General features: G+C 35.8%; 1 protein-coding gene across 3 annotated transcripts in view; it reads right to left on the minus strand.

Moving 5' to 3' along the window:
• REV3L (REV3 like, DNA directed polymerase zeta catalytic subunit) overlaps positions 1-26809 on the minus strand; it is a 174025-nt gene that overhangs the window by 18039 nt on the left and 129177 nt on the right. For 2 of the 3 annotated variants that reach the window (XM_042939605.1, XM_042939606.1), the window contains exons 21-26: positions 23384-23502; positions 14384-14525; positions 12251-12495; positions 10854-10962; positions 8827-9033; positions 94-203 (exon numbers count right to left, since the gene is read on the minus strand). In XM_042939605.1, the coding sequence (XP_042795539.1) occupies positions 94-203; positions 8827-9033; positions 10854-10962; positions 12251-12495; positions 14384-14525; positions 23384-23502 (932 nt within the window). Of the gene's footprint in view, positions 1-93; positions 204-8826; positions 9034-9487; positions 9614-10853; positions 10963-12250; positions 12496-14383; positions 14526-23383; positions 23503-26809 lie in introns of those variants that run through there. The other variant, XM_042939607.1, reaches the window with a different exon arrangement.

Raw genomic sequence — 26809 nt, forward strand, 5'->3', positions numbered from 1 at the left:
TTTTAGGAAGGATTGCCCTTAAGCCATTTCAAACACTGAAATGAATATCTGAAGAGATGCAAAAAGACAACTATAAAGTAGGAAGTTAATCACCTGTCAGTATCTCCATATACAACCCTGGCACCCCATTTCTTGGTATCATTCACCAGTTTAATAGCTCGTTCCAAGGTCTCTCTGGCTTTGTGAACAATACTATCACCAACCTGTTGGTACAAACACATTGGAAGTAATTTCTTAACACAGCTTAGTATGTATCAGTAGACTTTAACATATAATACTTAATTTTCACTACTATTTCTAAATACGAAACAAGGAGAAAAGAACGTAAAAAAGAAAAATCATTAGTGTCATAGTTCTTTCTACAAGTACTCATGAAGAAAATGAGGTGAAGAATATAAAGAAAGGAATCAATCGATATATAGACTCACCTGTGAGTGTATCAGTAAGTACAATGGATTATACTTTATACAAGGTATACAGTTACATCTGATTCCTGGAAGAATAAGTCTGGTTTATTCAAGGACTTTCATATATGTTTTTTTTTTTTTCCCAAAAAATGTTTATTTTTGAGGAGAGAGAAAGAGCACACAAACTAGTGAGGGAAGGGCAGAGAGAGAGGGAGGCAGGGGAACCAGGTAGGCTCTGCACTGTCAGCACAGAGCCAGACACAGGGCTCGAACTCACAACCCGTGAGATCATGACCTGAGCTGAGGTCAGACACCTCATCAACTGAACCACCCAGGTGCCCCTCATATATGCTTTTATAACCAATTCAGAAGGAAATTAACACTGTGTATGTGCATGAGTATGTGTATGTATATCTTTCAAAATTCTTCTATTAGAGTATTAGGATAATTTCTTTTAATATCATTAAAGTTAATGGTGAACTTCAATCCTAGTGATTGGCTATACATAATTTTTAGATAATACAGAATATAATGAAAAATGTATAATTCTATGATGGAAAATATAAGTGTTCAATTTAAATCAAGTACACAGATATGTCTAACAAGAATACTTTTTTTTTTTTTTTTTTTTTTTTTGAGTAATGTCTCCATCCAACATGGGACTTGAACTCGTGACCTCCAGATCAAGAGTTGCATGCTCTACCAACTGAGCCAACAAGGCTCTCCTAACAAGGACAGTTTCATTGGTGATTAGTGAGTTTAAACAAAGATCATGGCATAATGACAAAACAAAAAGATGATAGATCTTGACAAATACAACAAGCTAATTATATTTTATAGTTAAGTAAATTAAGGAGACCAGCATAGGACTATTGCTTGCTTTATATATATATTAAGTGATCTCTACATCCAACGTGGGGCTCGAACTCACAACCCCAAGATCAAGGGTCACATCCTCTACAGACTGAGCCAGCCAGGTGCCTCCATTTACTAAACTCATTAAAACTAAGGGCTGGGGAAAACTGCCATTTGGCATAAATGGAGCATTCCTTTTAAAATTTTAAAGTAAGAATTATGCACTTTTTCTTTGTATTAAGAAGCCAACAACAGTTATAATGATCTTTCTCTTTTTACTGTAAAATTTGAATCACCTGAACTAAATGGAGGACTGAGTAAGTGTTTAAAAGGCTCTTTATAGTTGCTTTACAAAGGAAATGTTAAATGAACAAAGGAATAGATTTAAACTGGTAGCAGAAACTTATTGGGTTTAAATTAAGAACCATGAATTCTATGGAGACCTTTAGTATATCAGAAAACCTTGAGAATGTAAACTATATATATCCTGACACATTAAAAAAAGTCATGTTATCTAATTGAAACTCATGTTTGAATAAAATGGTCAATTTGTCATCTGTTGCCACTTTCAAAACAAGATAAACTTTAAAAATACGTGATGGCAAATAGCTGGAAGGGTGAACCATCTAGTGTCAGAATCAAATACGCTTTTAAGCTACACACATATGAATAAATACACATACTGACCCTAAATGTCTGCCTCCTGCTACCTACTCTGGCCCATTTAAGTTACACCTGGAAGAACAGAACTCTTGTTCTTAAAGAGAACTCTTGCAGCTGTCCTGAAGACCTTGCATTGTGAAGGATTTAGTGGTGGGAGATGGAAGAAGGAAGGAGTGATAATTAAATTAAAAGTGATTCTGCTACTTTGTGCCATGGTTCCTAATTTGAACATTACTCCACTATAGGGCTAAGAGATTAGATTTAAAAAGAGGAAAGGAACTGGTTTTACAGTTTAGGCAATGGTTGGGATCCTGAAAAGTCATAATAAGAAAAATATTTAAGTACAAAATTTCTAAAAATAAGTAGAGTGTTAGTAAGAATGAAGAATAAAGGGAACTCTCGTGCACCACTGGTGGGAGTGCAAATTGGTGCAGCTAACATGGAAAACAATATGGAAGTTCGTCAAAAAATTAAAAATAGAAATACCATTATGATCCAGCAATTCCACTACTGGGTATATATCTGAAGGAAATGAAAACACTAACTGTAAAGATATATGCACCACTATGTTCACTGCAGCATTATTTACAATAGCTAAGACATGGAAGCAACCAAAGTGGCCACTGACAGATGAATGCACAAAGAAAATCATCTGGAATGATACAGGTTTGAATTGTATGGGTCCACTTATATGTGGATTTTTTCAATAAATACAGTATAGTATTGTAAATGTGTTTTCTCTTATGATTTTAGTAACATTTTCTTTTCTCTAACTTAATTGTAAGAATACAGCATATAATATAGACAACATACAAAATATGTGTTAATTGTTCATGTTATCAGTAAGGCTACTAATCAGCAGTAGACTATTTATAGTTAAGTTTTGGGGAGTCAAAAGTTATATGTGGATTTTCAACTCTGTGGGGAGGGTCAGTGCCCCTAATTCCTGCATTCTCCAAGTCTGTGGCTTGTCTTTTCACCCTTGACTGTCTTTTGCAGAGCTGAAAATTATTTTAATGAGGTCCAGCTTATCAATTCTTTCTTTCTTTTATAAATCATGCTTCTAGTGTTGCCAAGTAAAAAGCCATTACCAAATTCAAGGTCATCTAGATTTTTTCCTATGTTATCTTCTAGGAGTTTTATAGTTTTGTGTTTTATAGTTAGGTCTGTGATCCAATTTGAGTTAATTTTTGTGAAGGGTGTAAGGTCTGTGTCTAGATTCACTTATTTTGCTTGTGGATATCCAGTTATCTCAGCACCATTTATTGAAAAGACTATCTTCTGCTTTTCTCCATTGTGTTGCCTTTGCTCCTCTGTTAAAGATCAATTAACTATATTTACGTGGGTCTATTTCTGTAACCTCTATTCTGTTTCACTAATACATTTGTCTATTCTTTGGCCAATACTACACTACCTTGATTACCGTAGCTTTACAGTAAGGCTTAAAGTCAGGTACTGTCAGTTCTCTGAGTTTACTCTTCAAAATTGTATTGTTTTTCTAGGTCTTTTACCTTTCACATAAACTTTAAGATCAGTGTGTTAATATCCACAAAGTAACTTGCTGGGATTTTGACTAGGATTGCATTCAATCTATACATCAATTTGGGATGAACTGACTTTTTTTTTTAAATTTTTAATGTTTATTATTTATTACTGAGAGAGAGAGAGAGAGAGAGCGCGAGAGAGAGAGCGAGCGCACAAGCAGGGGAGGGTTAGAGAGAGGGAGACAGAATCTGAAGCAGGCTCCAGGCTGTCAGTACAGAGCCCAATGCTGGGCTGGAACTCATGAACCGCAAGATCATGACCTGAGCCGAAGTTGGATGCTTCACCGACTGAGCCACCCAGGTGCCCTGGGATGAACTGTCATCTTGACAATACTGAGTCGTCTTATCTATCAACATGGAATATCTTTCCATTTATTTAGCTTTTTCATTTCTTTCACCAGCTGTACAGTTTTCCTCATACAGATCTTGTACATACTTTGTTAGATTTATAACAAATATTTCATTTTGTGGGGTGCTAAATAGTGATACAGTTTTAATTTCAAATTTCATTTGTTCATTGCTGGTATATAGGAAAGCAACTGACTTCTGTGTATTAATCCTGCATCCTGCAACCCTGCTATAACTGCTTATTAGTTCTAGGAGATTTTCTGCTAATTCTTTTGGATTTTCTATATAGAGGATTGTGTCATATGTAACAAAGACAGTTTTATTTCTTTCTTCCCAATCTGTGTATTTTTTATGCCCTTTACTTGTCTTACTGCATTAGCTAGAACTTCCAGTTCTTCTATGATGTTGAAAAGCAGTGGTGAGAGGGGTCATCCTCGCCTTGTACCTGATCTTAGTAGGGAAGCTTCAAGTTTTTCATAGCTAAGTATGGTATTAGCTGTAGGTTTTTTTGTAGATATTCTTTATGAAGTTGAGAAAGTTCCCCTCTTCCTAGTTTACAGAGGGCTTTTTATGATGAATGGATATTGGATTCTGTCAAATGCTCTTTCTGCATCTATTGTTAAGATCATGTGGCTTTTCCCTGCATGTGATGTGATGGATCTCACTAATTGATTTTCAAAGGTTAAACCAGCCTTGCATGCCTGGGATAAATCCCACTTGGTTGTGGTGTGTAATTGTTTTTATATATTGTTGGATTTGAATTGCTAATATTTGTTGAAAATTTTTGCATCTATGTTCATGAGAGATATTGGTGTGTAGTTTCTTGTAATGTCTTTTCCTGGTTTCGGTATTATGATTATGCTGGCCTCACAGAGTGACTTAGAAAGTATTTCCTCTGCTTGTATTTTCTGAAAGAGATTGTAGAGAATTGGTATAATTTTTTCCATAAATGTTTGGTAGAATTTACTTACCAGGGAACCCATCTGGGCCTGGTGCCTTCTATTTTGGAGGTTATTAATTACTGATTCAATTTCTTTAATAGATAAAGCCTATTCAGGCTATTTCTTCCTGTGTGAGTTTTGGCAGATTATGTCCTTTAAATAATTGGTTAATTTCATCTAGGGTATCAAATATGTGTACATAGTATTCTTTTATTATCTTCTTAATGTCCTATGGGGCCTGAAGTGATGTCTCCTCTTTTATTTCTAATATTAGTAATTTGTGTCTTCTTTCTTTTTTTTCCTTAGGCTGGCTAAAGGCTTATTGATTTTATTATTCTTTAAAAAAACCTAGCTTTTGGGTTCTTTGATTTTTCTCAATTTGTTTTTAATTCCACTGATTTCTGATATAATTTTTATTATTACTTTTTTTCAGTTCACTTTGAATTTATTTTCTAGTTTCCTAAGGTGGAAGCTTAGAGGATTAGTTTTAGATCTTTCTCTTTTTTTTTTCTAATAATGGATTCAATATTATAAAAATTTCACTCTACGCCTGCTTTTGCTGATTTCCACCAATTGTGATAATTGTGTTTTCATTTAGTTCAAAATATTTTAAAATTTCTTTTAGAATGTCTCTAGGCATTTGGGGATTTTCCAGCTGTCTTTCTGTTATTGATATCTAGCCTATCAACTGCAACATGATTTGAGAGCAGACATTATATGATTCATATTCTTTCAAATTTGTTAAGGTGTGTTTTATGACCCAGAATGAGATCCGTCTTGGTGCATGTTCCATGCAAGCTTGAGAAGAATGCATTTTCCGGTGTTGAATGAAGTAGTCTATATATAAATGCCCACTATATTCATTTGGTTGTCTTGCTGAGTTCAACTACATTCTTACTGATTTTGCTTATTTTTTCCTGTTTGTTGCCCTTGTTTTTTGTTCCTATTTTTGTTTTCTTCTCTTTTTCTTCCTCTTGTGGTTCTATTTGATAGGATTCCATTTTTCTCTTTTCTTACACATCAATCACATTTCTTTTTATTTTTTGTAAAAGTGGTTGCCTTCAATTTTGCTATAATACATTTACTTTCAATATACCACTGTGAAATACCACTATACCACTTCACAGCAGGGCAAGTACTTCATAATGATGAAATAATTCTAATTACTTCCAGCCTTTATGTCATTTCTGTCACTCATTTTACTTATACATAAGCATATGCATATATATACCTAATCCAATTCATTGTTGCTATTATCATTTTGAACAAATTGTTATCTGTTAGATCAATTAAAAATAAGAAAAACAGGGGTGCCTCAGCCGGCTGAATGTCCAACTCTTTTTTTTGGTTGAGGTCATGATCTTAGTTTGTGAGATCAAGGCCCATGTCGGGCTCTGCACTGACAGTGTGGAGCCTGTTTGGGATTCTCCCTTTCCTTCTCTCTCTGCCCCTACCCTTCTCTCTCTCAAATAAGCTTAAAAAAAAAAAAAGAAAAAGGGAATGAGAAATGAAAGTATTTATTTTACTTTACCTTCACTTATTCCTTCTCTGAGGATCTTTTGTTCTTTATGTAGATCTGAGTTTCTGACCTATATTATTTTCCTTCTTTCTAAAGAGCTTCTTACAACATTTCTTGCAAGGCAGTTCTGCTGCCACAAATTCCCTCAATTTTTGTCTGAGAAAGTCTTCATTTCTCCTTTGCTTCTGAACAGTAATTTTTCAGGGTACAGAATTCCAGGTTGGAGTACTTTTTCCTCTCAACACTTTAAATATTTCACTCCATTCTCTTCTTGCTTGCATGGTTTCAGGGAAGAAGCTGGATGTAATTCTTATCTTTGTTTCTGCATAGGTAAGTTATCCCTGACCCCCATCTTCTTTCAGGATCTAACATTTTTTTACTGATTTTCTGTAGTCTGAAAATGATATCCCTAGGTTTATTTTTTTGCACTGTTTGGTTTTCTTTGAACTTCCTGGATCTGTGGTTTGGTGTCTGACACTAATTTGGGGGACACTGTCAGTCACTATTGTTTGCAATATTTTTCTGTTCCTTCCTTTCTTTCTTCTCCTTCTGGAATCCCTACTACATGTATGTTATAACTTCTGTAGTTGTCCCAGTTTTAGAATATTCTGTTCTTTTTTTTTTTTTTTTTAGTCTGTTTTCTCATTGCTTCTCAGTTTTAGCAGTTTGGGTTGAGATTTCTTCAAATTCAGAGATTCTTTTTTCAGCCATGTCTAGTCTGCTAATAAGCCCATCAAAGGCATTCTTCATTTCTGTTCAAGTGTTTTTCATCCTTAGCATTTCTTTTTTGTTCTTTCTTAGAATCTGCATCTCTCTGCTTACATTGCCCATCTGTTCTTGCATGCTGTGTACTTTATCCATTAGAGCTCTTTGCACCTTAATCATAGTTGTTTTAAATTTGCAGTCTAATAATTCCAACATCTCTGCCACATCTAAGTTTGGTTCTGATGCTTGCTCTGTCTCTTCAAACTGTGTCTTTTACTTTAGAGATGTCTTGTAATTTTTTTTTTTTTTTTTTTTACAGCTAGACATGAAGTATCAAGTAAAAAGGAATTGCTAGAAATAGGCCTTTAGTAATACGGTGGTAATCTGTGCGGGGGGAGGGGAAGTCTTCTATAGTTCTAGGAGTAAGACTTAGTCTTTCAGTGAAACTGTACCTCTGGACTATGTACTTTACATGTGCTTCTCAGTCTTTTTCCCCACCTTTGGTGGGACAGGATGGCTAGAAGAGGCTGGAGTATTTCCCTTCCTCCACGTGGAAGGCCAGAGCACTCGGAGCTGGGTATTTCCCTTCTCTCAGGTCAGTTAGGCTCTGACAGAACGCTAGCAGGTTAGGCTCCAGTTAAAGTTTCTCCTGAAGGCAGACCTTGTTAAGGACAGGATGCTCTGGTGTATTTCAAAATGGTTCCTTTCCCCTCTCCGTGTCAGAAGCACAAGGGAATTTTTCTTGTGTGAGAGAAAACTTGTGAGAACTTGGTTGAGCTCCTAGAGGTAAAAATCACAAAAGTGTGGGGGCCCTGATGACTAGGTCCCTTGGAGTCTTAGTCTCTCAGATTTGTCCACACTGAACTTCCAGCAATTCATCAGTTGATGTTTCCCTACCTCAAGCACTGGTTCCTGCAGAGGTTTCTGCTCTTGTGAGCTGTGCTTCTTTGTATTTACCTGTTGGGTCTTTTCAATTTTGGGGGTAGTACTTTGCCCTGTGACCTCACTTCTGACAGATCTCAGAATGGTTGATTTTTTAGTATGTTCAGCTTTTTACTTGTGGGGAGAGAGTGGCTCCTCTGAGTTTCTTATATGCTGGACCTGAAATTGAAAGTCCCTTGCACAAGTTTTTGAAGTTTATTCTGCCTATTGTGGGCTATGTGGGACTTTATCCTTCCACTGCTTTTCCCTTCCTGAACTACTAACATGGTATACTGCAATGTTCTAGCTTTCATCTGGCATAAAAAGAGCACCAATAAAATAATACTACTCTGTTCTTTTCTCAATCACTAGTAAGTTATTGCATTACTCTGTCACACTATATGTATTCATGTTAAATTTACACCCTAATTTAGTGAGTAGCAAGAAATTAGCCTTATTCTATGAAAAGTATCTTTCAATTGCAACTACCTCGGCAAAAGAAAGGTTTTGTTTTACATCTATTGGTAGGTACATTAGTAAACATGGAATGTTTGGTCATTCTGACATTTGGAGAAGCCAACCTAACATCAGATTTGTCAACACATTAAAAGGAATTATTCAGTACCAAGGTTGTTGTAAACACTGCTATAAATGCAGCACTAAAATCTCATGATAATAGTTTGCTACAGTATGCTCATCGAGCTATGTAGAAATAGATGTATGATAAAGAGTTCTCATAGAGAAAAGCCCAAAACTCAGAAGATTTTTTTATGTATACAAGTTCCAGTTTGAGAAAAGCTGATCTTATGTCACGGAAATGAAAATCTTTCAAGTTTTAAAATAAAACAAAATACTTTAATGAACAGATATTCATTTAATGCAGCTTTAGTATCTTGAAAAAACTACAGATTTCTATGACTTACCTCAATGCATGGCATTCTCCCAGAAAAATTTGCAGCTGTATAGCCAAATGTGACATTTGCTATAAGCTTAAGTCCTAGCTGACGTGCATCGAGCATTCGTGAAAGGGCTCTGTCCTGCTTGTAAGCCTTCATGGACTGTTTCACCATGAGTCTAGTCTTCAAAATTTCTTCAAGCATTCTTGGTAGCACACCCTTTCTTACTGAAGGCTATTGTAAAGAAAAAAGAATATTTAAAATCCCTTAATAGTTATAGATTTAGATAATTAAGAAGGAAGTACAAAGTATAACAATGGCCAACTGTCATGAACTGAAACATACTAACAATTGAGTGGCCACAGGGCCAGTGGCCATCAATACAAAATCATCACATTTTCCTTCTTTTGAAGAGCACTTTTTTCCTAAAAGGTTCCTATAATGTTTATAAATCTAATGTAGCACTATTATGTGAGTTCAGAGACCTCCAGAAAGGAGGATGTCAAGCTAGCGCATAAGAGATCATACAACAAGTTCAGAGGGAAATTTTGTCCAAAAATTTGATCCAAACCCCCACTCTTTCAGAAAGACACACGGGATTTGTATCACTCATAACAAACCTCAGTTTTTAAAGATCTCATCCTAATGACCCCACACAGTAATCTGCATGGAACTCCATTTATCTACCTTGGAAGAATGATGAGCTGGGTTGACTCTGCTGACATTCAAACCTGTAGTTCCAGGGACTCTAGGTATTTCAAATCTGATGCTTAGACCACTAAGCCATCCCCTCCGGCCTATATTTATTAGCAATCTGGAAGAGGGGATGAATAGTGAGGTGATAAAATTTGTTGATGCCAAAAAAAAAAAATCATTTGTATTAATCAAGACTAGGGAGAATTTATGAGAACTCCAGTAGGAATGAAAACCACAAAACAGTATTAACTTTGAAGATGATTCACAGACACGTGCAAGGTAATGCATGTCGGACTGAACAATTAAAACCTTAGGTATAGGATAATCACACTCCTGAATATTAAAAAATCTTAGTTTTATTAAGCTTTACATATTGGGTCAAAATGTAGATGCAAGTTTTAAAAATGCTGTTAAAGGGAGATAATATAACAAGCCGCTACATATGTGACAACGAAAACATATTCTAACCTCTAATTCATTCTGTGTACCTTATGAAGCAGTCACAATATTTTTGTTAAGATGTAATATATGTCATGTTAAAGAGGTAATATTTTTCAAAGAGGAGTATGTCATGAGTCTCTGGTGAGAAATTTTCTCCTATCTAAATAGCTAATTTTTAGGTACTCTTTAAACACAGCATCCTCTTACTGGTAGAAAATGATGCTACTTTTGCTAAGTACACCAGAATGAATCTGAGGGCTTGTGGGGTCCATGCTACCATCAACCACCCTACTGTACCGTGATTCTAATACAGACTCACTGCTAAGGAAATAGAACAAAAAAGGAATGAAGTTGGCATAAAAGAGGCAATATACTCTTCTCCTAGAATCTCTCCTATTTGTCTTTAATTTATTCATTTATGAGGCTCTTCTTTGTCTCTTTTATGGGGAGATTAGGGCTAGAAAAAAAGAGATCCTATTACTGGTTTGGGTATCTTAAAAATGCAATCAATAAATATATTAGAGTATCATTTCTAAGGCAGTCTTACTTTAAAATACTGTAGGACAATTAGAATTTACATATTAGAGCAATTTAAATCTTTTAACATTGTTGTGATCGTCAATTAGCTAGTCTCAGATTCTAATAGAGGTCAGAAGGCACATATGCACATTTCTTTCAGTATTTTATTAAAAACTAAATTCTAACAAAAGACTTTAAATCTAAATTCATGCAAAATAAGACAACTGGTTTTTAAAAAATAATTTCTTAGAAAATTCCTATAATCTTTACTTTTTAAGATAAGATATTCAAGCAGACTTGGGCTTTTTTCTTTGTATTATATGCCAACAGCATCTAAAGCATTAGCTCTTCAAAGGTTAAGCCACAGTTGATACCTTTCACTTATAAGAGAGTATTACCTTGACAAAAGCTATTCCATTGGGGGACACTGTGATATCATGCCTAATTTGGTAAAGTAAATCTGGAGGTACTCTTAGAGAGGTACAGCCAAATTTGAACTCATCATACCTATTAAGAAAGAAAACATTAAGCAAATACTTCTCAAATCATAGAATAGCGATACTAGACAATTTTAGGAATCTGATTCCATTAGAAATTCATTTTCAAGTATCTAAGCATGAATTTATTTACTTAGCAATATCGTTAATTACCAAATAGCAGTTCTTCAAATTTTCACAAATTATTAAAAGAAACATTTCTTAAATGGCATTATCCTAAAATTTATGGGTAATCTATATTGAAATACCAGATTTCAACTCAACATATGATCACCTTACACTAAGTTCCTTAAAGAAAAATTTTAAGCCCTAAATAAAAAGATTATAAATAACTTTTCCAAATTCTGTTCTTAATAAAAAGACAGGATTACCAATATAATTTCCACAAATGCTTTCTAGAAAGGAATGAGTATATTCTAGGTTAACACTACAATGCTTGGTTTTACACATACAATAATCATTATAAAGGAAGACTATTTCTTATATGAGAAAAATACATACTCCTTTGAGTATTAAAAATGTTATTCTCATTCAGTATACAATTCAGTTGACATGAATATATAAAACCTAACATTTAACAATTTAACTTAAAAAAAATCATAGACTATTTTTAAGAAAAGTCAAGAAGAGGTGATAGCTGGAGACAGAAGATCATAATCCTTACACTGTTCCACTGAAAAGTGATTTATATCAACAAATTAAATTTAACTCTCATTTGAAGAGACCACAGGGGGCGTCTGGCTGGCTCAGTCAGTTAAGCATGATTTTTGCTCAGGTGGTGATCTCGTGGTGGTGAGATTCAGCCCCGTGTCGGGCTCTGCACTAAGTGTGGAGCCTGCTTAAGAGTCTGTCTCTCTCTCTCTCTCTCTCTCTCTCTCTCTCTCTCTCTCTCTCTCTCTCCTCTCTCTCTCTCTCTCTCTCTCTCCTCTCTCTCTCTCTCTCTCTGCCACTCCCCTGCTCACACTCTCTCTCTCTCAAAAAAAAAAAAAAAAAAAAAAAAAGAGAGAGAGAGAGCATGCATAGATATGCACAGAGAATGAAACAAATGAGCTGCAAGACTGATCTATTCATAATCTTCTTCATATGAATTATCCATTCATGATGCTGAATTAGTCATACAGTTACCCAAATCCAGGTCAATTAGTAAGGTAACAACAAAGAATGAATTAGCTATGCTACAGCCCATTCACCTTGCTCAAAAGGAAAGTCTCAAATGCAAAGAGACACTCAAAGAAAGTCTAATTTTAGTAAGAAGTACAAGCACAACATAATTATAAATATGAAAAAAAAAAACTTACTTTCCCAAGTTCTCCACATGGCCAAGGCAGGTGGAAAAGCAGTAGTTATATGCAATCACAATCGAAGGATATAGTGACTGGAAATCCAAAACGAGAACAGAATTGCTGTAGAAGCGGGATTCAGGCTCCATAATTAGGGGAACACACTGAGGGGCTCTCATCTGGGATCTTTGCTGAACACTAGGTGTCACAGGAATATAGTTCATTGGTTTAGCAATACGCAACATCATTGATTCCACACGGTACTGCAAGCAGAGAGGTGGAAGTAGGAAGAAAAGAAGAAACAGTTTAAATAAAAATATATTGGTCTCTGAATATCTGATAATTATTTAAGGGGATGTTTTGCTCTTCAGAAGAAGGCTGCTTTCTTACAATGCAGTTATATAATATAGGTTACTTAGTCAGCTTTCAGGTGCCAGAGAAGGCATTCATAAATCCTTTTCTCGTAGTCCTATAACTTTTATAAAAACTGTAAAATACATTAAATATCTTATAAGTCAATTTTGGAAAGAGACACAATTAGATTTCTTCTTATATTTAAATACATCTATTTAATAATAAACAGATACAGGAAAGACTGTATAGTTTAACAATTTCATTTGAAAAGTTGGCCAGTGGTCTTTGACAGATTTGAGAAAGTTAGAGAGTGAAAGTCAGGAGACTTGAGATGGATAAATCTCAAGTTACTCCAATTTTCCGAGAAGGAAGGAAACACAAGGATTGAACAGTAGTCAGATTAATATGGTCCCTCACAAAGCTGAATCAAGCAATTACTGACTGTTTGTAACATCCACCAATAAGCAGATAGTTTGGAGTATTAGAAAAAGAAAGCACTCACAAGAACCAGCATGGATCACAGAAATGTTCTCATGTGGTTTTAAGGTATCTTTGCCTTTTCAAATTGTTATTAAAACTTGTGGGGGGATATAAATTAAAAAAAAAAGCTTATAAGCAATACAGTTAAATAAACAAACATGTTTATTTTACGTTTTTAATGTTTATTTTATTTTTGAGAGAGACAGAGAGAGAGAGAGAGACAGACAGACAGACAGACAGACACAGTGCGAGTCGGGGAGGGGCAGAGAGAGAGAGACGGAGATACAAAATCCAAAGCAGTCTCCATCCAGGCTCTGAGCTGTCAGTGCAAAGCGCAATGCGGGGCTCAAACTCACAAGCTGTGAGATCATGACCTCAGCCGAAGTCAGACAGTCAGGCGCCCCATAAACATACTTGTTTATTAATAAACACGCCAAATTAGAGCTCTGTGGGGTTAAGGAACCTAAGTGAATTAATGTAGTATCCCTGATGTCTAGCACAGTGTTTATTTAACACACTAAAGGTATTCAAATCAATATTTGTTGAATGAATGCATGAAATCCTTTTGGGTGATGCATCTGACGAAATCTCTCATATCCCTGGGAAATTAATTAAAAAGATATGAATTAAATGACTTTATGATCCTATTTTTAACTTCTTAAAAAAGTGATACAGCCACTTATATTGATTCCCAAATCCTCTTCTTTATTTTTATATTAAACTTATTTGTGGGGCGCCTGGGTGGCTCAGTCGGTTAAGTGTTTGACTCTGGATTTCAGCTTAGATCATGACCTCATGGGTTTGTGAGTTTGAGCCCTGCATTGGGCTCTGTGCTGGCAGCACAGAGCTTGCTTGAGATTTTCTCTCTCTCTCTCTCTCAAAATAAATAAACTTAAAAAAAAAAACAAAACACAAACTTATTTGTTGGGAAATAGGAGACGTTGAAATTAGGAATATAAAACAAAAGAGAGGCTGACTTTCTTTGATGCTTCCCTAGTTTTAAGGGGCCTCTGAAGGCATCCCTGATGACACTGATATTATTCAGGCACAAATATTCTCACGGACACAGCCATTGAGTTTTTCAACAGCATAAAAAACTTAGCAGTAGCCAGAAAGTTGGTATGGAGAGAAAGTAAAAAGTGGAGCTGTTAAGTGAAATTAAAGCTTTTCCAGAAAATAAATTACAAGATATGATTAACCAGCTATATATTAGTTCGTACCACATAGAAAGTTCAAAATATCAAATCACCTCAAACATCTCACAAGTTATCACTCACACATAACTTTCGTGGTATATAGGGAAAACTGATTTCCTACCTGTGAACCCCTTGTGAGTACATGTAAAAACTGAATGCCAAAGAGTCTAGCCATTTCACTGGTTTTCCCAATCAAGTCCAGCTGTTCTAACATTTGGAGATTTCCACGGACACGGCTAATGTAGTGATCAACCATTTTCCATCTGTTAAAAGAGAATCCATGCTATGAACATGAGGAAAAAATTTGGACACTTGAAAACTAGTACTGTTTTAATTCTTACCAAAACCTACACATTAAAAATGAGGATTTAAGGAGGGAGTCATGGTGTGAGTCTTTAGCAAAATATGTAAAGGAGTTAAACATTAGAAAATTTCATATACTTCAAGGGCATAAAACCTAGTGAAAATATCAAAGTTTAAAATAGTACTTGTGATAAGGTGGTAAGATTAAGGGTAATTATTTTCAGTATTTTGCTTGATGTTGCTCTATTTTTGTTATAAAAAATTAACATTCTCTCTTAGATGCCACTGCTGCTGATGCAATAATTACACAATTATAATTTATCACATATACGTTCTTAAAGAACATGAAGGCTGGGGCGGTGCCTGGGTGGCTCAGTCGGTTAAGTGTCCAACGTCGGCTCAGGTCATGATCTTGTGGTTTCTGAGTTTGAGCCCTGCGTAGGGCTCTGTGCTGACAGCTCAGAGCCTGGAGCCTGCTTCAGTTTCTGTGTCTCCCTCTCCTGTGGACCTTCCCCACTTGCGCTCTCTCTCAAAAATAAATAAAAACATTAAAAAATAATTTAAAAAAAGGGCTTTGGGATATCACCGTAACTACCAGTCTAACAGCATGCATTGTCTGTTAATGGGAAAAAATACAATAATTTGGTGAGTTAGGAAAATAGCTTTAGTGAGGTTATACATGGGGTAAATATGTCAAATCAGTATTTTCTATGAAAATACTAATATTCTGTTCTTTGATTTAAACCTTTACAAAAATTAAACTCTTTACCCTAACATGTTTTTTTTTAATTAAATAGACTCCAAGCCCAACGTGGGGTTCAAACTAACAACCCCCAGGTTAAGAGTCACATGCTCTACCGACTGAGCCAGCCAGGTGCTCCTTCCTTACCTTTTTTGTTAAGAAAACAAATAACAACAATAAACCTTCCCCCAAAGCCATAAACAGAAGTTTTAAAGAATAAAATTTATTCATTTAATGATTATTAAGGTTCAAATATATTGCAACCTTTAAGTATATCTTTTAGAATAGTCATAACTGTTCAATAAAGTTTTAAAAGTCATGATACATGATTCATACATGTAGAAAAACTAGATGTAAAATAGCGCAGTTGCATTGGCAAATGGTCTGGAAATTCCTCAAATTGTTAAACATAGAGTTACCATGTAATTCACCAATTCCACTCCTTAGTATACATCCAAGAGGAGTGAAAACATACATCTACACAAAAACTTGTACATGAATGTTCTTAACAGCACTATTCATAGCCAAAAAGTGGAAATAACCCAAGTATACATCAAGTGATGAATAAATAAAATGTGGTATTACACTCATACAATGGAATTGTTACTTGGCAACAAAAGGAAATGAAGTACTGACACATGCTACAATATGAATTAATCTGGACAACATAAACTGAAAGCAGTCAGTCACAAAAGGCAACACATTATATGATTCCATTGATAAGAAATGTCCAAAATAGGCAAATCTATGGAGACAGAAAGTAGATTAGTAGGGGTGGGGGTAGAGAAGGGAAGACTGGAGGGTGATGGCTAGGAGATGCAGGATTTCTTTTTGGAATAATGCAAATATTAAGATTTATTGCGGTAATGGTTGCACAACTGAATATACGAACAGCATCTAACTGTACTATCTATCTATCTATTCATAAATAGGCTTCACGCCCAGCACAGAGCCCAACACGTGGCTTGAACTCAAAACCCTGATATCAAGACCTGAGCTGAGACCAAGAGTTGGGTGCTTAACCAACTGAGTCGCTCACCACCCCTAAATGTATGTACACTTTAAATGGGTGAATTATATGGTATGTGAATTGTATCTGAATAACAGCTAAAAAGAAATAACAAAAACCTATCCTAAAAACTTTATATAATTATTCAATTTTTAAATAAAATAAACAGAAATACTATTCTATAACTTGTATTTCTAACCTAATATATTGTGACTGTTTCCCCATATTTATGTATTTTATAGCTATTGACTATTATATAAGTTTATGATATTTACCTTACATGACTATTACATCATTTATAATTTAGTGGCTTGGTTTTGAGTATCTTTTATTACTATAAGCAATGCTATAATGAATATCTTTGCAGTTGAGTCTTTGTACAAATGCTGAAATATTTCCTTAAAATAAATGCCTAAATATGGTCAAAGGTCTGCTATGATTTAGTTTTTAAATTCTTTAAAGTTTTTATTTGAGGGAGGGAAGGAGGGACAGAGCGTGCACAAGCAGGGGAGAGGGGCAGAAGAGGGAGAGATAATCTTAAGTGGGCTTCATGCTCAGCCCAGTGCAGGACTTGATCCCACAACCTTGGATCATGGCCTGAGCCAAAATCAGGATCAACGGACTGAGCCACCCAGGAACCCTGATTTTGTTTTTAATATTAGTCTCACACTACTTTCCAGAGGGTTTTAATAATTTACATTCAAACTAGAGATGATAAAGTACTTGTTTTCTTGCATCTCTGTCAATACTGGGGATTATACTTTTTTAAGTTATTACTAGTTTATAGGCAAAAAAATTGTATCACATTTTAATGTATTTTGTTTCAGATTATTAAGGTAATCCTTCAATAATACAGATTTGGCAAATGTGAATCTGAGATAACACATTATATGTGGATTCAGTCAGTCCCTTTAAAATAAAACAAAATAGATCTAATGACTCATGCGTTCTGTGGTCATGGATGGTCAATGACCTGCTGAGTTCCCAGATTCTTTTTTCTGCTTAGTCTGGTCTACTGTTGGACCCCTCTAATAAATTTTTCAGTTCAGTTACTATGTTCTTCAGTTCCATGATTTCTCTTTAGTACTTTTAAATATTTTCTATCTCTGATAAAATTCTTACTTTGCTCATGTACTGTTCTCTTGACCTTGGTGAGCATCTTTATGACTGCTATTTTGACATCTGTCAGGTAAATCATATAGCTCTGTTTCATTATGGTCAGTTTCTGGAAATTTATTTTCTTCCTTTGTTTGGAGCATCTTTGCCTGATTCTTCATTTTCCTTGACTCTTTATGTTGGTGTCCAACATTAGACAAAGCAGGCGTTTCTCCCAGTCTTCATGGACTAGCCTTATAGTCCAATCATCCCTGCCAGAGATTCTGAGGAACTCTACCAACTCTTTCCCTTCCCAGGAAGAAGCAGGCAGCTGTGGTTTCTGTTCATCCACTGTGCTGAGAAGGGGGAGTTATGTTATCTGCTAGTCCAAACCACTATCTTTGTTCTCCTCTGGTCAGCTGGACCATGTTCTACTTGTCAGAGCTCTAAGACTAGAAAGACAGATGGAAGTTCTTTGTGTAGCTGTGGAGGAGTTGGGGCACTGGATGCATGTATCTCTTTCTCTCCCCAGGGGTAAGCTGAGAGGTAGGATTTTTCATCCACTCACTCTGTGGGCAGGGGGAAGGATCTATGGCATCTACCAGCCCATACCACCATCTCCATTCGGCTCTGCCAGCTAGACTGTGCTGGTTGTTAGAAACTCCTTGGAAAAGTTGGGGTGCTGGACATGCAAACCACCCTCCCATACCCTTCCCTTAGAGAAGCTAGGGGCCTTTTCCTGATCATATGGCTCTGCGCCAGAGGCAGGGTCCCTGGCAAGAGGGTGTCCCAAATCTTCCAACCAGCTTTGTTGAGTCTGGTCCTGCATTCACCCAGGGTGCAAGAATCTTTCAATCAGTTTCTGGATTTCTCATAAAGGGAATCTGTCTGTGAAGCGTTGCTGAATCAGTGTGTTTATAGGGGAAGGAGGGCCCAGGATTTCCTACTCTACCATCTTGCTGATGTCACTCTGTATCTTTCCTAATGTATATTTTTAAAGTATTTAAAAAGTGGACTTTTTAAATTAAAAAAGCAATCTTTTTAACATAAAATCACCTTCATCCCTAACTTCTAGACCTATTTGGTTAGCCAAGTGATATAAAAAGAGAATGGAATTACACTGTGGACTTAAAAAAAAAATAAACATAGTGTGACAATGCAGAATTCTGTTAGGTAATTTTGTTGTTGTCGTTAAAGAATTATGCCATCCTCCTAACACTTTGTGAAACTCAAGTGTGATAGGCAACACAAAAGAGGAAGAGGAAGGGAAATATAAAGTATAAGCTATTCATGATAGGCCTGGGTAGGTGGTGAACTTAGAGCATCTTGAGGGTACAGGGTATTTTTTGGGACAGGGCATGTAAGAAGGTGACAAAAAAAGGAGATTTAAGAATTCTAAGTACAGATTTCTTATTCTGAACTTTTTTCTTTGGATTGGCTCTATCTACATCCAGGAAATGAAGAAAAACATTTTGAACGTTATCTTCTTGAGCTACGTAACTCTACTACCAACACAGAGCTCCTACCTCAGAAACTGGGATAGTATTTAATAACTATTGCTTGGAAAGCAGATGAAATCAGAATGCTACTATGAGTTCTCTAGATCAGTAATATTAGGGATTAGGAGAGGTTTTATAGACTGATAGAGGAATCTAATCACGAAACATAATATTTTATGGAAAAATACATTCTAAGTCCCAAACAACAAAACTTCAGGAACATAACTTGTTTATATAAATCAAGGGTTTTCAGGAGACTGAATGTGAATTCATAAAAACAAAGTGATAATAATCAGGGCTCCTCCAAGCTTTACAAACAGATTTAATACAAGAAATTCTTGACTAGCAAGTTACTCTAATTTCTGAGACCATTTATAAAATATGTATATATTTACAAATATATATATATTTACATATATATTTACATATATATTGTACAAAGCAAATGCAAATTAAAGAGTATGACTCACTTTGTTGGTAAAAATCCACTTAAATTTTTAAAATAAAATTGTGAGATCTTCCAAAGTATCTCCAAAGAAAGACTGTATGGACTCTCCATGTAACACAAGCCATCTAACATAAATGGTCTAATGTCTAGTTCAAGTCCCTTATGTAATATGTTAGGTCCAGCTCTTGATTTCACTTGGCAAGAGCAATTATTTATCATCCTAATTAGAGGTAGCAAAACATGCATTTACAGCACTTTAGGGCTTAAAAATAAACCAATAAATGTAGTTTTCAATGGTAACTTTAATATTACCATTAAAAGTTTCACTTTAGGGGTGCCTGCGTGGCTCAGTCGATTAAGCATCTGACTTTGGCTTAGGTCATGATCTCACGGTTCGGGAGTTTGAACTGTCAGCGCAGAGCCCACTTGGAATCCTCTGGCTCCCTCTCTCTGCCCTTCCCCCACTCACATGCACACTCTCCCCAAAATACACATTAAAAAAATAATAAAAGTTTCATTTTATTTACGGGTAGATAACTTCTTCTAAACTTCTGTTTCTATAAGGCTTTCATTATAAGCTTAGTGCTTTCTGTGATTTCAGTTTACTTGAGATTCCTCAAAGGAGACTGCAGATGACATGCTCAGAAAGCAGTTCCCCTAAACACATCAAGTTATTTCTAAGGCTACATCTTTCCAGCCTCATCATCATGTGGCCTTCCAATTCAATAAGCAGAGCTTCATTCCTTTCAAACATCAGACGCATTAATTTCATGGCTTTTTTTCTTTATATAGCTATTTTTTAAGCTTATTACTATCATTTTACTTTCAACTTAAGGAAGAGTAGAGGTGGGAACTTTCACTTCTGACTATGACAGAACAACTGGTACTGGACTAGTCTGAAGCTGCTTTGATATAACAGTTGAGATGATTGTTTCTGGGCAACAAACAATAGGCAATGCAAGATTGTGCTTCTCGAGAGAAGAAAAAACTCATGAGGTGAACCCCAGCCCACGAGGAGAAAACTTCCTAAAATATACTGCAGTATACTACAGTCTAAGTATGGTGTGGCTGTCTTGCTAAGCCACGGAGACAGAGATTAGAGTTATGTAGTTTGTAGCTGGAATCTATGGGACAGGGTGTATGTGCAAGAAGCAGAGGTTAGCAGTCAGTAATCCAGGTGGGGGGTTCCTGTGAGTGACTGGCCCAGGGCTGCACTGAAAATGAGGAAGATGAAACCATATGAAGCTTACTAAGGAGAGCTGCTGTGGGCTTGGGTTTGGAATTAAACTATTCAGACAGTGCTGGGGTTGGAGGGCTAGCAATGCCAGAGGAGAGATGTCATTATCCCTTTATTAACAATTGGGCACCCAGCTGAGAGCCCAGAAAAACCGTGCCTTCGGAGGCCTTTGTCCTAGAGCAAGGCCTATTTTAGACAAACCTCAAACTAAGCACTAGCAACATGCCAACAGGATAGAGTTTGGAGACAGAGTCCTGCCAAGTTTGAGGGATGTAGGAAACACCTTGGCTTTCCAGAAAACCACCTTAACAAATAAAAACTAGGTTTGCATAAGTTCAATAAGTGATCAGCCAATAACTGAATTGCAAACTAGAGCAAATATAAACATGCTTCACAGGAAGATAATAAATCTCCAGAATCTGTACAACAGAACATCAAAAATATCCATTACATAATTATGCAAAGAAACAAACAAAAATATGACCCACAGTTAGGAGAATAAGCAGTTAAACAGAAGCTAATACAGAGAGAGCCAGATGTTGTATTTAGTAACTATTACAAGTATGTTCAGGAATCTAAGGAAAAAAATATTCAAAAAATTAAAAGAAAAATAAGGTCTTAATGAGCAAATGAATAGGGAAACAAAATATGGAAACTCTGAAAAGAAAGAACCAAGTGAGAATTTGGAAACTAAAAATACAGTAACTGAAATTCAAAAAGGTTATTCGCTGGCCTTAACAGCAGACTGGTGATGACAGAAGTTGATGACAGATAGGTCGTTAGAGAAAGACTGAAGAAAACTGTACAGTGCCTCAAAAATCTGTGGGACACTGTCAAATAGTTTAACGCACGTGTAATTGGAGTCTTACAAAAGAGTGAGATTGGGACAGAAAAATTATTTAAAGAAATAGCCAAAAATTTCCTAAATTTGATGAAAAACATCAACTTAAATCTCTAGGAAGCACAGCAAACACCAAGAAAGGTAAGTAAATTTTTAAAATTTCACAATAGTGAAATTATTGAAAACCAAAAGCAAAGAGAAAAACTTTGAAAGCAGCCAGGAAAAAAAAATTACAGAATTCTGCTTCAGATATTGAAAGCTATAAAGTACATCACTCCAGTCTAACAATAATAAAAAGCAAGAAAATCTACACAATCATGTTTTCTGGAAGCCATCTGACAGTTGCGGTTACAAGAGAATCAGGTGAACTAAATTTCACAGGGTGACAAACACATCTGAGGACACATAACTTATTTCATCTTTGGCAGAGCACTGGCAGCCAAGGCAGCTGCCATAAAATCATTTAAGAATGAAAGTTAAAATATTAATAAATTCTTAAAGGTCATGCATGGGATGCATGATAGTTTAGAATCACTAGGAACCCCAGATACCAGAAGAGTAGTTTTCCATGGGCCCCCCATGAAAACTGGGGGCAGGGCACAAAGGATTGAAATCTTCCTCTGACTCATCTCTCATATGAAGCAAAGGCTTGAGGTGCTATGGGACTGGCAAGAAACTCTAATCCTCAGGATTTAAGCAGAGATCCACTATCTCTGGGGAAAGAATAAATGCAAAAGATGTCTAATGCTGGGAAGGGCAGGCAACCTCCCCTGTTCCAACTGTGTACCTTGTACTAAGTAACAAGCAGCAGCTGTCTACCACTGGAAAAGAGGCAGGAGACCCTCCCATCATAGATTCCAGGCAAAGAAACAGCGCTGCTGAGGAAGGAGAGAAGGACTCTCCCCCTGGGGGAGAGTCAGAAGTCTGCTTGGGGCCAAGACCTGGCAAGGGTACAAAGCAGAAGTCCATTGCACTGTGGGAAGTGCAGGAATGTTGAGAAAGACTCATCCCTGAGCCTCAGGAGAATAGAAACTTCTAAAACCTGACTCTGGACCAGGAGAGCTGAGTAATTCCTTCTGTTTGCATACACTGGAAAAATGAGGAGCATGACTGTTGATTTCTCATTAGAAACAATGGAGGCCAGAAAAAAAAAAAAAGGAGTGAAATCTTTAAAATGGTGAAAGAAAAAAAAAACAAAAAACAAAAACTCAACTCCAGAATTAGACACTGAAAATATCCTTCAAAAATAAGGTTGTGATAAAGATATTTACAGATAAAGGCTGAGAGAATTTGTTGCCAGCGGACTTGCACTAGAAGAATTGCCAAAGAAAACAATTTAGCAGTTTCTTAAAATGTTAAACACACTAACCATGGGACCCTGCAATTTCACTCCTTGAGAGATGAAAATGTATGTTCACACAAAGACTTGCACATAGTTTTATTCTTAATAGCCTCAAACAAGACACAACTCAATTGTCCATCAATAGGTGACTGGATAAACTGTGGTATATCCACACAATGGAGTATTACTTCTTAATAAAACTGAACAAATTACTGGTTTACACAGCAACAAGGCTGAATCTCAAAACAGAGCATGCTGAGTTCTTGAAATAAGCCAGACAAAAAGTGGTAGATTGTAAATAACTCTATTTATATGAAGTTGTAGAATTGGCAAAACAGATCTATCGTAACAGAAATTCAATTAGCACTTACCTGGGTGATTAATGGATAGGTAGGTTGACTGCAAAGCTCACAATGGAATTTTCTGGGTGTTCGAAATGTTCACTGTCTAGATTGGGGTAGTGGCTACAGGGTGTATACATTTTTTTAAAGTCATTGCACAATACAATTTAAATGTGTGCATTTTATTATATGTAAATCATACTCTAATGATATTGATTTTACTAACAAAGAGTTATTATCCTCTTCAGAGTTATAAAACATTACCTGTACAGATCTGTCTTGTTATCAAACCAATCTGATAAGACTCGAAAGGTAAAGAGGGGAAAACGCTGATGAAGAACATGAAAGCTCACATTTTCAAAGGTGTAGTTAGTTAAAGCCACCTAAAAAAAAAACAAAAAACCAAAAGAACCAAGACTTCATTATAATAATGTTTGTATTTACGAGCAAATTTGGTTCTAAGAAATCCAAAATAGTACTTGAAGCTTTTCATACTAGGCATGAAAGCTACCTGCAAAAATGTTACAAGTGAACTATAAATAGTTTAAAACTACATATATATAGCCTTCTAGAGAGAAATATTCTGTCTAGAGTTAATTACCATTTAATTGGAAAACAATCACACCTGATGAGTTCAACTTGGTCATGACATACTTCAGAGATCTCAGTTTTCATCACTTCTTTTTATACTCTATACCAATGCAAATAGTGACAGAAGCATTAAATTTTTTTTTTTAAGTTTATCCTTTTTAGCACTCCATACCCAATGTGGTGCTTGAATGCATGACCCCAAGATCAAGAACTGAATGCTCTTCCCACTGAGCCAGTCAGGCGCCTCTTACATTAAGAAGCATTTTTAAACACACTAATTTTCTGTTTTTTGCACACCTACTTTTTGGTCTGTGATGACATGCTGATTAACAGAATTCCACAGATTCAAGAATGAATTATCTAGTTAAGGGCAGGCATTCATTCTGCTTCCAAGAATTACACTGGTACTAAGACCCAATACGTGGACATTATAGAGTCAGTTAATTTCATTCCAAAAGCAAAAGATGAAAGGAAATGGCAGAAATGTTTCCCCATCTTCAAAATATGTAGGGAAAAGTATGTTAATGGGAAAAGAATACTTTTTTTAAAAAAGTCCAAATTCATGAAACATACCTCTACCTAGACAATGTCTCAAAAATACCTATAGGACAGAAGCAATCTAGACAATGGCAGGTATTTCAATGCATAATGGAAACTGAGGAATCAGCAGTCCTCATTCTCAGGTCAGCTTGGGATTCTGAGGAATAGTTCAGAAGCACTTCACATTTGTGTATTATAATTTTAAAATATTTTCTTTTCCACTTCTATAACCCAGCAGGTGTAAAACAGGGACTGAATTTTAAAAGCTCATCTCCAAAAGAATCAAAAGATCTTTGGTCTTACTTCAACAGCACTGGAATTAGTATACTTGCAAACACACACACACACACACACACACACACACACACACACACACACACACACACAGAGTCACCAGTATAAAGCAGATACTAACCCATCACCTTGGAAGTTAATCATTTTTTTCAACAATCAGTAATGACCTGGAATATTTCTTTCAAAAATAAATGAATAACTCCTTTTATTATTAAATCCCCATATTTGAGTGACTCTTCTACTTTCTAGTGAATATTTTCATTTGGTTTTTGTTTTTTAAAAAAATTCCCATTTAATGTTATACAAAATGTAGCCAAACATCTGATTTCAGGTAGTTACATGATTACCTAATACACATATATCACTTTAGACCAAATCTAAACTTTTGCTGGAGTATATATCCTCATTAACACAAGCAATCAAAAAAAAAAAAAAAAAAGAAAGAAAGAAAGAAAGAAAGAAAGAAAGAAAGAAAGAAACCTCTTCAGAAAAGGTCCTCTTGTCCTGTAGCTCTCTCATTAGGGAACATTTTGAAGCTTGCCATGTAGGTTGACCTATAAGTACTAACTAGGGGATTCTGTGACTCAAAGTAAACTTAAAATCTTAAGAAACTGGTCCCCAATATCTGAGGCAGATGGCAGATCTATGTTCTGGATTGATTTTATTTCAAATAGAACAATTTCACAAACTGAATTAAGACTACACAAATATAACCTTATGACACCCACTCTACTTTGAGTCTTCCTGGTGTTCACAGGAACATAAATATACTTAGCTATATAATCTCAGCTGTGAGTAAAACTAAAGGAAGGAAACGTGAACTCTAAGATGATCTATCTTTGGAATATTCTAATCTATAGAGAGTGATTTACTCTGGAAGTTGGAACATGAATCCAGAAATATGAAGTAGGAGTTTGCAACTTGTTTTCAGGGGAAATCTAAGTAACTTCAACACTGAATAAATGTAATATGTAGATCAAAGTCAGAACTGATATAAATAAAGTGTTACAATGCTTGTCCATTTATTTATTGGTAGGTAATGGTCTGACAGAGGTGGGTTACACTTATCCATTCACAGAGTCAATGTGCATAACACAATGGTTAATCACTTTAGAAATAAACTTACTCAGAACTGGGAGAGGCAGAGAATTACTTAAGGGGAATAGAGGGAATAAAGATGAAATCAAAGAAAAATGGAAGATCATAAGCAAGCACCTGTGCCCTATATCCTCCATCACTTTATTCCCTCAGTTGCTCATTTCCTGAGTCTCCAATTTAAAATTTTTTTGACTGACACATACTTTATATAAAGAATTGTATTAAAATTTAAAGTGAACAACTCATACATTTATACACACACACACACACACAACCATGTAACCAGTACCAATATGAAGATGTAAGAAATTTCTAGGACACTGGAAGGCTATCTTCAGAGAGCTTATATTTTATTTTATATTTTATACATATTTATATTTAAAAATAAAATGTACACTAAGCTCTCTAAAGACAGACAGCATGCCTACAATGAGTCTGAGTCTCGACCCCTTACTAGGTATGAGGCTTTCGACGAGTCACTTAACCTCCGTAAATTTCAGTTTTCTCTATCTGGAATAGTACCTCACTACTCTGTTGTCTTATTTATACCACAAGTTTGTAGCAAAATGTAAAAGTGACAAGTCTGTAAAAATGCCTTATAAATGATAAAACAATATATGAATGGTAGCAAGTATATTATTTTACTTCTACCTCATCTTCATTGCCCATCACATTGTCTTATTTAAAAGCACCCGACAGGCTGGGCGCGTCTGCGTGGCTCAGTCGGTTAAGCATCTGACTTTGGCTCAGGTTATGATCTCACAGTTCATGGGTTCAAGCTCCATGTCAAGCTCTGTGCTAGTAGTTCAGAGCCTGGAGCCTGCTTCAGATTCTGTGTCTCCCTCTCTCTGTCCCTCCTTAGCTTGTGCTCTCTGTCTCTCAAAAATAAATAAAATGTTAAAAAACATTTTTAAAAGCACCTGACATGCTTATTGACAGACTGAGATTTTAATAGGACATATTACAAACAGATTCTGATGTTGCCAAATTGAGATAATGGGAGGCTTACATGCTTATGTGGAAACATCAGACTTCCTTAGTGGCTCTGCTAGGAATGTTCTCTCCAGGTTCTTCATCTTATGACTATTTCTTAGGAGCTGATTCCTCTGTCTACTCAAAGGGTTTCATTCACAAAAATGTCCTTGGCTCAATTTCGATCACTCCCTG

The sequence above is a fragment of the Panthera leo genome, chromosome B2 (genome assembly GCF_018350215.1).
Source record: "Panthera leo isolate Ple1 chromosome B2, P.leo_Ple1_pat1.1, whole genome shotgun sequence".
Classification (NCBI taxonomy): Eukaryota; Metazoa; Chordata; class Mammalia; order Carnivora; family Felidae; genus Panthera; species Panthera leo.